Raw genomic sequence first — 13855 nt, 5'->3', positions numbered from 1 at the left:
TCTGCTGGGAGACTGTAAATAGCAAACCAGAAATGTAACATTAGCTTCAATTCTTTTCAATTTCAGGAAAAGCACAATTGTAAGGTTATTATTTCGTTTCTACGAACCTCAGAAAGGAAATATTTATATTGCTGGACAGAACATCCAAGATATCAGTTTGGAAAGTCTGAGAAAGGCAATAGGAGTTGTACCTCAGGTATACCATGTTTCATTCTCCCGAAGTAGCCCACTGTAGTAGTAATTTTGGGTATTCTGACACTGGTTTGGTGAAGGCCAATCCTAACGCTTGTCTAGTTCTGGTGAAAGTCACCGTGCCGCTTTTATTTTTTTTCCTCTGGGAAATATTATGTATTTATGTGCATCGTCATATAGATCCAATTTCTGAAATGTTTAAGCCTCTTCATGAGAAACTGCCTCCAGCTTAAAGTGATTTAGCTTTAGAGTTGATTACCACCCATAACAATTCGGTAAAGTAGTAGAAGTATGCATGACATACATATATTTAGGACACAAAATGTATTAATCCCATTTTTGGGAACAGAAATTTTCCCAAATACTTCTACCTTCAGGCTTTGTAGAAAAACATGAGAGATTCTGGATTGATTTTTTTTTTTTTTTTCATGCAATAGGGACAGTTTTTAAACTACTCTTCCTCATTTCTTGTTTAAATTATTCTTTCCATAAATGTAGGATGCTGTTCTCTTCCACAATACTATCTACTACAATCTGCTTTATGGCAATATCGATGCCACACCAGAAGAGGTGTACGCGGTAGCAAAGCTGGCAGGAATCCACGATGCTATTCTTCGAATGCCAAATGGTTACAACACTCAGGTTGGTGAACGAGGACTCAAACTCTCAGGTAGGTTCTTAAGTGCATAAGTTCTTTGTATCCCTCTTGCTACCGCCTAGTTCAACATGTAGTTTATTCCTCGGTCAGAGTTGCTTTTAGCTTATTTACATAATAAGGCTAAATATTAATATGGAGATCTTTAGTCTAAGACACCTGTAGTCTACAAGATATTTAAAGGAGTGTATTTTCAGGGGATAGCATTAAATGAGTTGATACGGAAGCATGTAATGCATCCAAGTAAATATGATCTTTCTCAATCTGTTTGGGTAGAGGAAGGTGTGTGAATAGAACTGGGAACTTTATGTGTGTGCTTTGCATGTACGATGTGATAGGCTTATATATATGCATAAACCTTCCAAATTCGATTTCTTAAATCTAAGCTTGTTAACAGCTGCAAGTTAGGTGGTGGTTTGGTTTTGCTGTTGATAGTAAGTAAGGCAATGGGATATGTTGCTGCAGCATGGTCATTTTGGACCCTGTTGGTAATGAACGGGCCTTTGTGTCTTGTGTGTTTCTTACCTGTGAATTGTGTAAGAAACAACATGAAAATGGTGTCTGCATATCTGCAAGCTATGGACTTATACAGCCTTGGTAGTGAAACAAAAAACCCATGAGTTAAGGTTCTCAAGGTCCCTCATATTTGGGTATGCACTCTACACAACAGCGTAACTGTTCTAGACCAGAAAGATCATATCATGGCATTAGCCAGGCTTTGCTAGGCATGCTAGCCTTTTGGGGCCACTCGTACACAGAATTCACTTTACTACTTCTTCTCTACAGCTGGCTGTAATATTAAAATGACACACACTTGCTTGTAGGAAAGATGATGCTTGAAAACAAACGTTCTTCCTGTGGCAGAGTTACAGGACTGATAATGTAAGATGTGGGGTCATGTGGAAACTGGGAAATGTCTAAATCATTTCTCGTGTCCTTTTTCTGTTTTTTATTGTGGAGACATAGGATTTTTGAAATACGGAGTTTAAGTATCACTTTTTAAGTAGCAGCTGGATTCCACTAAAATGCTATCAGTCTCAAGCCTCATAGGTTGAAGTTGCATTGAGACAAATTTAGTAATACATCCATCACATAGATGTGGCAGTTGCTAAATGTGCACTGAATAAGACAAAAATGGAATGACTCTTTTGGTTGAAGGATATATTCTTTTCAGGTTATTTTGTTATATTTCAAATAAGTCTTTGGCATTTATAGCAGCATAGACTGGTTTGGTTTGGAAGGGACCTTCTAAAGATCATCTGGACCAGCACCCCTGCTGTGAGCAGGGAGATCTTTCACTAGATCAGCCTTAGTCTTATGTTGAGATTCAGATTGGATACTAGGAAAAAGGTCTTCACCAAGAGAGCTGCTGGGCGTTGGAACAGACTGCCCAGGGCAGTGCTGGAGTCGCCATCCCTGGAAGGGTTTGAAAGATGCAGAGATGAGGCTCTTAGGGACGTGGTTTAGTGGTGGGACTTGGCAGTGCCAGGTTAGCAGTTGGACTTGGTGATTGTAAAGTTCTTATCAACCATAAATGTTTTGATGTCCCATTCCAAATCTGGAGAAGCATGTGCAGGCACGTTGGAGTTTCCATCTAGTCCAAGAAAAACACTAAGTCCTGACTTTTGTCTTTTTTTAAAAATATTTTGTGGGAGAAATTGGCTGAGTGAAAGCTCTGTGAATTTAAGTGGTCTTCTTTGAAATCCAGCCATTTTATATGTGGGATGAAAAATGGAGGTTTTGGGGAGCACTGGCGTGGTGGGTGTCTCGGCGAAAGGCACAATGGCCATTAACAGGGATTGCTGAGCTGTGAACAGCGGCAGCAGCGTGTGGGGCCAGTAAAGGCGGTGATCTTAATGTGGGACCATGTGAACAGTTAATCATTTGCTGCACTGAATAGACTTAATTTGAAAAATAACGACTAAGTTAAATTCTCCCTGTATGCAAAAATTTAATACATTATGGATTCCTTTCTTCAAGTAAATGAGCAGTTTACTTCCTTGTGGACTGATGTTAGAAAACTATATGTCAGAAGTGCTGGCTTGATACTTCAAAACTAATTTTTTTATATATATTTGGCAAGAACCTTAGTACAAAGGAGAGTCCCTGATGGCTGGGCAGTAGCCTGGGTATAGTTGCTCTCCCCTAGTGTGATGATTTTTTTTCCTTGCTTGTGTGTTATCAAAATAGGCATAAGGAAATCTTAATTCCAATGAGAACTCTATCAATTGGAATGGTGAAATAAGCATTTAATGCGGTTCTTACTGATCTCAATGATTGACTCAGAGAGAGTAAATCATGAAAAACAAGCTGTTTTGGCTTTTTTCAAGTAGAATCCATTTCAGTGTTTTCTAATAGATGTGTGTGATAGACAGAGCTGTTACAGCCCCAACCCCTGGCTTTGTGAACAAAACAGTCGCTGTGCTGCTGTCCTGAATATGAATGGAGAAGAACATGAAACAAGTCGATATGCTACAAATGTAATGAAAGACCTTGGATTTTGTTATTGTAGTATGTCTTTCAAACATGGATATTGTCAAGCTGTGAGTTTTTGAACATGCTTTAGAGGGTAGAGACAGTATATTAAAATAGACTAAGTAAATTCTACAGTTCTAATTGCTACGGAGTTCTGCCAAAGACAGTTAAAATTTGAACTGCAGCATTATTATCAGCCTTTTAAATGGCTTATTAAAGTGTGTTCTCTCCTGATAGGAATGGAACCTTAACAAGAATAAAATGATAATAAATGGAATGTTTTGAAGCATTGAATAAAACAAAGGAGGGACAAGAGCACAAATGTGAAATGTTTGCATTGCATACCAAATGTTTAACAGATTTTAAGCTCTCAAATGTACCTGTTTTACTGTCTGTAAAGGTTTTTCTTGGGTAGATGTTGGCAGTAAGGATTGTGAAGAAAGGAAACTATAGTCTGAAACTTGGTCATATCGGCAACCAACAGGCAGTAGATTGCATAACAAAGGTGGTTTTCAGCACCATATTAATTGTGTTCTTTAATTAAATCTGCTGGTTAAAGCTGTTAGGTATGGACAGAGCACTGTTCGTTTGTGAGAGAAAACATATCTTTGTGTGCAAATTGGGGACAGAGCTTAGACCAAATAAATGAGCTCGTGCTCCTTGGCGTATGGAGTGGGTTACTGTGTATTGCTGTTAGTTACCTGCTCTTCCCTTGTAGCATGTACAAAATAGTTTTCTGTCCTTTTCTAAAACGATAAGCAATCTTGAATTGCTTTGGATTTACCAAGGAGCAGGAACTTGTGTGATATCTTATATAGCATGCACGGACCTACAACTATGATGTATATTAAAAGAAAAAAAGCGGGGGGGGGGATAACCACTGCCCAAAACAGTCATGTCTGCTGTTGGATTTAGAATATGTCAATTGTAACTTAATCTTTTTTTTTTTCCTCTCCCACCCTTCACCCCCTGCGCTGCCTTCAGGAGGAGAAAAGCAAAGAGTTGCAATTGCTAGAGCAATGTTAAAGGAGCCACATATTTTTCTCTATGATGAAGCCACATCATCTTTAGATTCAATCACAGAAGAGGTAAATTGGGATTTAAAAAAAGTATAAATCTTAAATGGTGTAATGGTGTCTGATTCTGATGCTTTTTCCTTGTTCTTTTCCTCTCAGAAAAGATTCTGTTCTTTTTGCCAAATTGCTATCATGTGTCTTCCTGGTATTATTATTATTATTAGGAGATGGTTAAGCCATTTTCCTGAAGACCAGAGCAGTGATACTGAGTCTCTGTCTCCCTTGAGACAGTGAAGAATATCAGCTCTGGGTATATTTTCTGTTTTACACTCTTGAGGTCCCATTCACTGTTGAACATTAATCTCTTGAAGTTGTTGCAAATACCTCATGTAGCCATGAAGTGTGAAGCTTTCCAATCCACTTTAAAAGGTGTTTAGATGACACCTAGCATTCACTAAAAATATCTCATAAGGAATCGTGATGTAATGCAGAACAGAAAACCTCGTGTTCGTGGTGCAGCGTCATTCTGAGATGCAAACCGGGTAGGTGTAGCCTGCAGTGTTGGTATTAATTTGCATTCACTTCTCAGGAAGGGCTGGGAAACATCAGAGTGTTGTGACGTAGACATCGTGACACTACCACAGTAACTGTGTCAGGCTTCACCACTACATCTTTGCTTAAACACAGAACTCTCAGCACCAGTCGTCATTTCACAAACTAACGTCATCTAGAGCTAGGTTTGTGTTCACTTATGCAGATTATTGAGTGAGTTTATTGACCTGTAATCACTACATTACTTTCATTTTCCAGATACAAAGAAATCAATGTACAAACTGTACCTCTGTATAGTACAGCATTCAAATATAGTACAGAAATGTTCATAACGCACAGTTCTACAGAACACTGCTTGGTTTCCTTCTCTCTTTTGCTGTATTTATTGCAAGAATCATAAACAAAGCTGAAGGTTTCACAGCAGAACTGCACTTTAAAGGCTGTATATCTGGTAATCGAAATGTTTTCTGTCAAAGGCAAGTGTTTTACAGGAAGATAAGGTGGATGCTTCACTTCCCGATTAGTGCTGCTTGCAATTGAATGCAGTTTGGGAAGGTGGAAGGCTGCCCACAAAGGAAGCAGCAGGTAGATGGGTAGTTCCAAGGACTGCTTTATGTTCCGCATTGGCATGATAGAGAGAGGGATGCTTTTCTTTAACTGTCACTGATTGGAAAGTATGATGATGATGATCTGCTGTTTTCATGTGCCTTCTATGCAGTTTATGTTGATTTTGTAGCATGGCTACGCAAGGAGCTTTTTCCTGAAATCAAGTGACGCTTCTCTTCCTTTGTCCCTTGGGGTATCTGCATTTTTCTGTGAATACAAGCTTTTTTTGCAGTTTGAGGACTTCATCAGAGCCACAGATATTTAACACTTGGGATTCTTCTGTTTCTTCTGTAGATGCTCATAGCTGGTTCTTACTAGGAAGCTATAGCCCTACTGTAGATGTTTTTCAAAGCTCATTCACGGTCATTTGCATATTTCCAGGCAGCATTTGATTCTTCTTCATACCACCTAGGAGTGTGTGAGAGTTTGTCTCTGTTTTAATCTTGCAGAATATCCTCAGTGCCATGAGGGACATGGTGAAACACCGAACATCGGTTTTCATTGCCCACAGGTTGTCCACAGTAGTTGATGCGGACGAAATCCTCGTGCTGGATCAGGTGAGGCGATCACCCTGTGGTGTGTAATTTTCACATGTCAGTGTTGTTTTAGGGAATCTGTGTATCAGTTTTGACATATTATACTCCCACCAAGCTACGGAAAGTTCTTTTTTTTAATTGAAATGAACCATGTTAGAAAATTCTAGCCCAGGCTTTGCTTTTTATATATATATCTCTTCTTTGCAACTAAGAGTTTATCGGTTGCAAAAACTTGCATGTGTGATTCTCTTATACGCTGTATTTTTACTTCATTTGCATAGTTCACTTATTTACATGTTCTTTATATGGATTATGACAGATTTCACGTGATGCTCTGGGACTGGGTTAATGTTGCATGTTTTTAATCTGCCTTATTACATATTTCTGTCAGGTTAGGTTTCCTAATATGTTCCCCCAATTTACGCTTCATTCTCATTACTGAGTGTCTGTTTTTCACGTACATCCATAGTTGTGTTTTTTCTTAGAGCAGAAAGAGAGAGAACAGCATGTTCTCTTTCCATGCAGATAAAATTGTTGTAGGATTGTTCAATTCATTATGTTATAAATCTGAACAATCATCTATTGTACCTGTAGAAAAGTGATTGTTCCCTTTCCGTGAGCTTCTCCTATAAGACAAAAAGTTAAGTTTCAACATTTGATTTACTAATATCTCTGTTCATCTGTTACCTGATACTCAGTCTGTTCTAAATCCATTTTCTTCTTGATTACCTGGCTGTAGATTTAAAATAAACAACTGTTCTTATTAGAACTTAATAGTTAATCTTTTAGCTGATAATGCTAGAAATATAATGCTCTAATCTGATAATAAATGTTAAATTTATCTCTGCATTCATTTTTTTCGGTTGCTATTTATATGCTTGTGATTATAGGTGTGTTTAAGCATATCTAAAAGAGAATAAATTATTTCTACAGTATGTTAAATGATTTCATGGGAATTAAAACAGAATCTTACAAAATAGTGACATTCATGACTGTCTTTGCTATACAAATCACAGCTCCATACGAATCCCAGAATGAATCACTCCTGCTCTCTGGAGTTTTTATTTGGTTTTGATCTTGTTTTTTCAACTTCTGCTGGAAAATCATTTCCTAAGGTGTATCCTTTATGTAAGTGCATGTTAAAGCATCTTGCAAATGTTTTTTAACATGTTATGAGGCAATCTGCGACTTCTTGTTTTCAACGCAAGTTTTCACAGCTTACTAAGAGTGTGTTTTGTGTTATAGTGTAACTGTTACATTGAAAATAAAAGCACAACCTAAAGCTGTAAAACAGCTAGGGTGCTCGCTTTCCTGAATGTTGTTAGTGTAACAAAGATTGTGAACGAGCGAGGCAGCGTGGTGCATCACTTCTAGTGCTCGGCTGCTTTGTGAGGCATCACCGGCGTTTGCTCAGCAGAGAGTTGCCTCTTGTCGTCCCGTTTTGATTGACGAGCGCTGCGTTGACAGCCAAATAAACACAGCTCGGGAGGGGAGACCAGACGAGGTGACTGTGGCTGGGTTTGCTTAGCTGTGGAAATCTGGCAGCACAATTCCAGCACCTTTGCCCAGGTAAAATCAGAATCATCCTTGAGAGAGTAAACAAACGTTGTATTCATGGTATTGAACTGAATACCATGAAGCTGAACGGAGAAGTTACATTTCTGATGGTTGTTCGGGAGTCAGGAGAAGAAAGACCGTCATTCCAAAGCTTCATCTCTACTACAATTAACTCTAAGTTAACCACTTGAAGTTTTAAAATAAATTCCGCAGTTATGTTGGTCAAGTGTGTATCTGTTCAGATTCCACCAGCATGACTAGGAATAGAAGTGACAAGACCCAATTTATGTCCCAGCATGTTCATCAGCAGCTGTCACAAGGAGGTAGATTTAATTGTAGATCAGAATTTAGATCTAATATAAAATCCGTGTAGTTGTCCATATAATGGTGTCTCTTCCCAAAAGAAACGATAGCTGGAGAACGAATACTTTATTTTAATTTGAAGTCAGTGGATGTAAATGTGTAAAAGTAAAAAGATGAGTCTGGTTTTTTTTTTTGAAGAGCTGTGTTGTTGCACTGTCCATAGGATTTGAGTTCTTCCCAACTCTTCCTTCCCATTTCCACAACAATGGTCAGTAAATCATCTTTGCTCTTGAGAACAGCACAGATGAACTGAACTGCTGACTTGATTTTTATGGCATCAATTGCAACACTGAGCGCCCATCTGAAAAGCACAATTTAGACTAATTGTTTTTAGGGTTTTATTTGTAAATGTGTTTTGCTTCTCTGGTACAAATCTCTGTATGCCCTTTTCTTTTAGCTTCTTAGTGTGTGTTTGTTAGCAAGCAAAGACAAATACAGGTTTGGAAACAAACATTCATGTGACTTTTGCACTAGTTGTTGAACAGCTTGCTCCTCATACAGAGGTCTACATTGACTTTAAATAGTTCTTCCAGTTTAGATTATAAAACTTTCTATGTTGGTGGACTTGAAATTTTGTCCAGATGGACAAAAGGCATCTGCATCACTGTTGATATAAGTTTGAGAAGTTCCTCGTTTTCAGCTTGCAGCGTAACACATGGTTCAGTGCACCACATCGTCTGTCTTTCATTGCTGTGTCGAGCTCCTTCTCAATAATTGCTGTAGTCTATACTGCAAAACTGTGGCCGGTATCTTGGCAAAATTTATATTCCTAAATAAATACTCCTAAAGATCTGCTAATATCGATTACTGATTTACTCCTATTCTCTTACAGGGTAAAGTGGTGGAACGTGGCCGGCATGCAGACCTCCTTGCAAACCCGAACAATCTCTATTATGAAATGTGGCATACACAGAGCAGCAAAGTACTAAATAGTCACAACAACCAAAACTGGGAAGAGAGAAATAATCGGATGTCCAAAGAGGAGGAAAGGAAGAAACTCGAAGAAGAAATTAGCAATAGTGTGAAAGGCTGTGGAAACTGTTCATGCTAAATGTGAGCCTGGATAATCTTCTATAACAGGTTAAAAATGCACAATATTACAATGAAGCCCAGCCCTTCTTTCTAAGTCAGTGTTCAAAAACTTCCTGCATTTTGCAGTTTTTGGGTTTTACAGTTTCTCAGAGGGACTTAATTTCAACCAAAGGAGTTCTATTTTTACATCTTTAGAAATCCCTAATATTCAGTGGCATCTGCAAGAGCTGAGCTTTTTCAAAAACTTTAAACTTCTCAACTAAGAGTGTAATTTATGGCAATTTTTAGGCACTGGTAAATTCTCCTGGTAGTTGCTTGAGGTGGATTATTAAATTGTAGACAGATTTGTCCCCGGCTTACATTATTTCTCATCATTAATGGTTGATAAATATGTCATGTTTAATTGTAATTGGGCTAATTTGAACTCATCTGCAAGGAAGATGCAATTTAAATTACGCGGTGGTGTTCTGGTTTAGAATGTTCATCCTTGTAAAAATAAGAAAAGCCTCAACAAAGCATGAGAATTAGCCATCTCGCCCTTTCATACTGGAGTGTCAGGAAATGTATTGGTATTATTCGAAAAGAAAACTATCAGTATTTTTAAGAGCTGTCAGAAGTCTGTAGTTGAACAAATATTGTGTGACTTTACAGAAAACTTACATTTTGTATGTCAATATAAAGAATCAGAAGTTTAATATAAATGAAAAAAATCGGAGTTCAGGATTCTGTATCATCAGCATCCGCTATAGCAGCCAAAGCAGAATGCCGAGACTTTTTCTATTTCAGTCGTGGTCTTAGGGAGCAATTAAGATTCAATAAAGACTTCCATAAATTTCTATTATGTCATTAGTGTATGAGAAAATGACCTGGATAACATTGAAAGCGTGGCTGTAATAACCTCATTTCAGTAGTCAAAACTTCTTCAGTGTCAAGAAACCTCAGTGTTTGTGATTTGCAGGACACTGCAGGTACATCAGGTTTGTGTGGCCAGGTAGCACGGGGTGGTGCAGAGGTGGCTTCTGAGAAGCTTCCAGAAGCTTCCCGCATGTCCAACAGAGCCAGCGGCAGTTGGTTCAAAGGTGGACCCACTGCTGGCCAAGGCTGAGCCCATCAGCAACAGTGGAAACACCTCTGGGGTAACATAGTTAAGAAGTGCGGAAAAAAAGCTGCACAACAGCAATTGCTGAGAGAGGAGTGAGAATATGTGAGAGGAACAACTCCTTGGACACCAAGGTCAGTGCAGAAGGAGGGCAAGGACACTTGTGACCCCACAGGGATCCATACTGGAGCAGGGGGAAAGTGTGAGGAGGAAGGAGCAGCAGAGACAACGTGATGAACCAACCACATCTCCATTCCCCAACCCCCTGCACCGCTTGGGGGGAGGTGATGGAGAAATTGGGAGTGAAGTTGAGCCTGGGAAGAAGGGAGGTGTGGAGAGAAAGGTGGTTTAAAATTTGGGTTTATTCCTTATTACTCTACTCTGATTTGACTGGCAATAAATTAATTTTCCCAAGTCAAGTCTGTTTTGCCCATGATGATAATTACTGAGAGATCTCACTATCCTTATCTCGACCTGTGAGCGTCTTCTTGTATTTTCTGCCCCTCCAGCTGAGGTGGGGAGTGATGGAGCAGCTTTGGTGGGCACCTGGCGACCAGCCAGGGTCAACCCACCGCAGCAGGATCGTATTTCAGGCCTTACGTCTTCAGGGAGATTGACTGGATCTATTTCTCACTAGTTATTCTGGCATAATTCTTCATGTTGAATTTTAAAAGATAAAAATTCTCTTTTGGATGTTGAAAAATAACATTTTTTCCTGGGGAATTATACCGGTATAATTACACTGATATAATTACATTCGTAAATCAGATGCAAGATTTCTCAGGGTGGGCACTAGCAAAGCACTGAGTTTGGTTCTTCCGGAGATGTAGTTGCCAAGAGTTCTTACTTTTTTGTGTTAGGCCCTTCCCTGCAACTGTGCATAAGGAACAGTAACTTGCTGTCTTTTCTGCTAGTTACTCAGTTTCTATTAAAATGATAGATCAAAAAACCCAACCTGGCATCAATCTCCAGTTAAAAATAATTTTAAAAGTGTATCAAATGCAAGGACTTTCATTTTCATCCTTGGAGTGCAGCAGCAAAGTGAAGCCTTGTTAATGTAGTGGCAGCTCAGAATTCTTCTAGCTTGCAGTCTTCCTTTTATTTTCACTAATTGTCTCCATTTTTAGTCTCTGCCAGCAGTGAGGTTGACTATAGAGGTGCAGTTATATTTGAACTGCCAGAAACAGTTAGCAAAGGTTAATTAAAAAGTCTTTTTGTGTGGCATCTCCGTTTCCAGCGGCGTGGCTAATAAAACACCCAAACAATGTGTCGTCCCTCCCCACCCCACCCCAGCTAGTTTTTGGAATCAAATAATCTCTACTCTTGCATGCAGCAGGTAGTGTGCAAAGGCTGTGAAAAGGAACATTTCAGTCCTGAAGATTTTCTTTTCTTTGGTGCAAGTGTTAAAAATATCACTGGTCTGAAAGTTGGAGGAAAAGTGTTTTTTTCTCCATGAACAGTTTTCCATATTGCAGAGCTCCGACATGCTGGAAATTGTCTCCAGAGCACACGTTGTCTTTTAAATGTCTGAAACCAGAAACCATTCTAATGCCAGTTTTATTGTGTTGGTGAAAGGAAGTTGTCAGAACAAGTGGTTATACAAAGCTGCTGCATTTTATCACTGGGGATGGATTTGCAAGTACTCTGAGTCTGTTTTCAGATGGGAAATACCAGAAATGATCAATGGTTGTTTTAATCTGGGAAGGGTTTGATATAGCTATAAGGCCATCATTTTAAATGCCAATTATCGTGCTGCAGCATCGTCCAATTTTAAGCAAATTGAATGATGGGAGGTAACTCTTTTGACAGGCATTTCCTAAAAAGAGGCCAGTTGTACAGTAGGATATTTATTCTAAAGAACTACAGTGGAGATGACAGAAAACTTCTGTGTCATGGAGTTGCTGGATAAACGTTCTGGACTTGTTCGTGGCTTTATTTGAAGGGATGCTCTCCACACTTCTTACACACAGGTTACAAAAATTTGCTTTGCTATTGGAAATTTAGCAGCTACACACATGAAATGGAGAAAATTTAAAAAAAAAAAAAAAAGACTTCTGTACTAATGAGAGCAAAAAAGGTTTTTCTCCCACCATTTCTATGCCGAGTTAAATGGCAAGAACTTGCTATCAGAGCAGAACAAGTCACCGCAGAGCTGAAGGGCTGTGAGGAGCAGGATCCTCCGCTGCCGCAGCCCGAGCGAACAGGCGCCAGAAGAACACGCCAAGCATTGGGTTTTGCACGTGAGCAGGTGCCGCAGAGAAGCAGTAGCAATGCTTGGTGATTCTCTTGTCTGCTAGAAATTAAAACCAGTGCTCTCTTGTTTGTTTTTTATTTATATACTGTGACTCCAAAGTGTCACTGTTTGAAGCAGATGTTTGAAACGCTGAATGGGAGAGTCGTGGCTTTGGAGAGACTCTGTCCTGCGCTGACTCTTGAGACAATATACATGGCATCTCTTTAAAAAGCCCTACAGTTTCTTACAGAAAATAGACTTCTTTTGGAGCTCTTTAAGTCTCTGTGAATCTCGGTAGTTCTCTTCCAAAATCTGGAACATCACTTTTCTAAACAGTAGTTTTTCATAGTCTGGCCTCTTAGCTGGTGTTGTTTCAAAATTCAAGCTATCTACCAGTACAAAATCTTTATCTGCAGTTTTAGAGTGGAAAAAGCTATGTATTTTTTTTTCCCCTTTCATTCTCTGTTTTTAAAGGAAATGTGCTTGTGAGAAATGGACATTGAAGATGGGCTGCGTCTTACAGTGCTCAGTCATCTCTTAACTCTGAACTTACAGAATTTGATTCCAATGGAAAAACTTGTCAGGCACAGGATTTGAAGACACATCACACAAAATTTTAGCTATTCTAACCTACAAGTTCAAAAACTTAATTAGTGGTTGGTGGGAAGGTTGTTTTGCTTTTTACGAACGGAAATTAGTAACTTGCTACTGGCAGATGATCCGCAGGTTTACTCGCAGCAGTTACACGGATTAGTAGTTACCTACATCTCTTAACACTGAGACTTTAAATTATATTGAGGTTTTCAGAATGGAAATGTAAAATATACATTGTACAGTGAGATGATAGTTGTTCAAGAGGAACAACAACAACAAAATAGTTGTGTAAACGTTCTGCTGGAAGGCTTCTTCCCCTCATTCCCATTGTTCATCTGTGTGTAGATAATTATTACTAAATAAAGGATTTATCTTTGTGAATAGAAATGGGTGTCCTGTCAAAATGGCTCTTCCAGCTTTGCAGCGATTTCCAGAGGAAACACTCAAGTCACTGGGGTGGAATGTGAATAGCAGTGATTTTTATAACAGCTATGGGACTGTGGCTCTTTCCCTCAAAGGGCAGTTTGAATCAGCTTTTTCAGTGAAAACAATTGTTTGCAGTGCTTGATGATGATGGTGAAGATGGTAACAAATTCTGGGGGTGTGTGTTAGCACAAGGCAACCAACTTCCAGATGCTCCATCGGAAAGGTAAGTTCATATAGTGCATCTGAATTTGGTCCCATGCAGCTTTTATATCCCCTTTATTTCAGTGTATGGAGCTGCAAACATGAAGAGCACTCGCATTAGATGCATCATGCCAATGAACCTGCAAATTCTTGTTAAAAGCTCAATTATTTCTTACTTTAAAATACTGTATTTTTATAAATGTAAACTTAAATTTGAACTATAGAAGTAGATGCGTTTTAAGACTTTGCTTGAGCCCTTGACATGACTCTGTGTCTTATTACTGACTGGATTTCTTGTTCTGTGCAGGTGTAACAAAT

The 13855-nt window shown here is 39.0% G+C and overlaps 1 protein-coding gene across 1 annotated transcript in view; it reads left to right on the top strand.

Moving 5' to 3' along the window:
* ABCB7 (ATP binding cassette subfamily B member 7) overlaps window positions 1–13297 on the top strand; it is a 42308-nt gene extending 29011 nt beyond the window's left edge. The window contains exons 12-16 of the mRNA XM_065846223.2: window positions 67–196; window positions 691–862; window positions 4307–4410; window positions 5946–6053; window positions 8785–13297. Coding sequence (XP_065702295.1) covers window positions 67–196; window positions 691–862; window positions 4307–4410; window positions 5946–6053; window positions 8785–9003 — 733 coding nt within the window. The 3' untranslated portion in view covers window positions 9004–13297. The remainder of the gene's footprint in view (window positions 1–66; window positions 197–690; window positions 863–4306; window positions 4411–5945; window positions 6054–8784) is intronic.
* The last annotated feature ends 558 nt before the right edge of the window (window positions 13298–13855 follow it).

This window comes from Patagioenas fasciata, chromosome 11 (assembly GCF_037038585.1).
Source record: "Patagioenas fasciata isolate bPatFas1 chromosome 11, bPatFas1.hap1, whole genome shotgun sequence".
In the NCBI taxonomy this organism is placed as follows: Eukaryota; Metazoa; Chordata; class Aves; order Columbiformes; family Columbidae; genus Patagioenas; species Patagioenas fasciata.
This window is presented reverse-complemented; position numbering and strand designations above follow the sequence as displayed.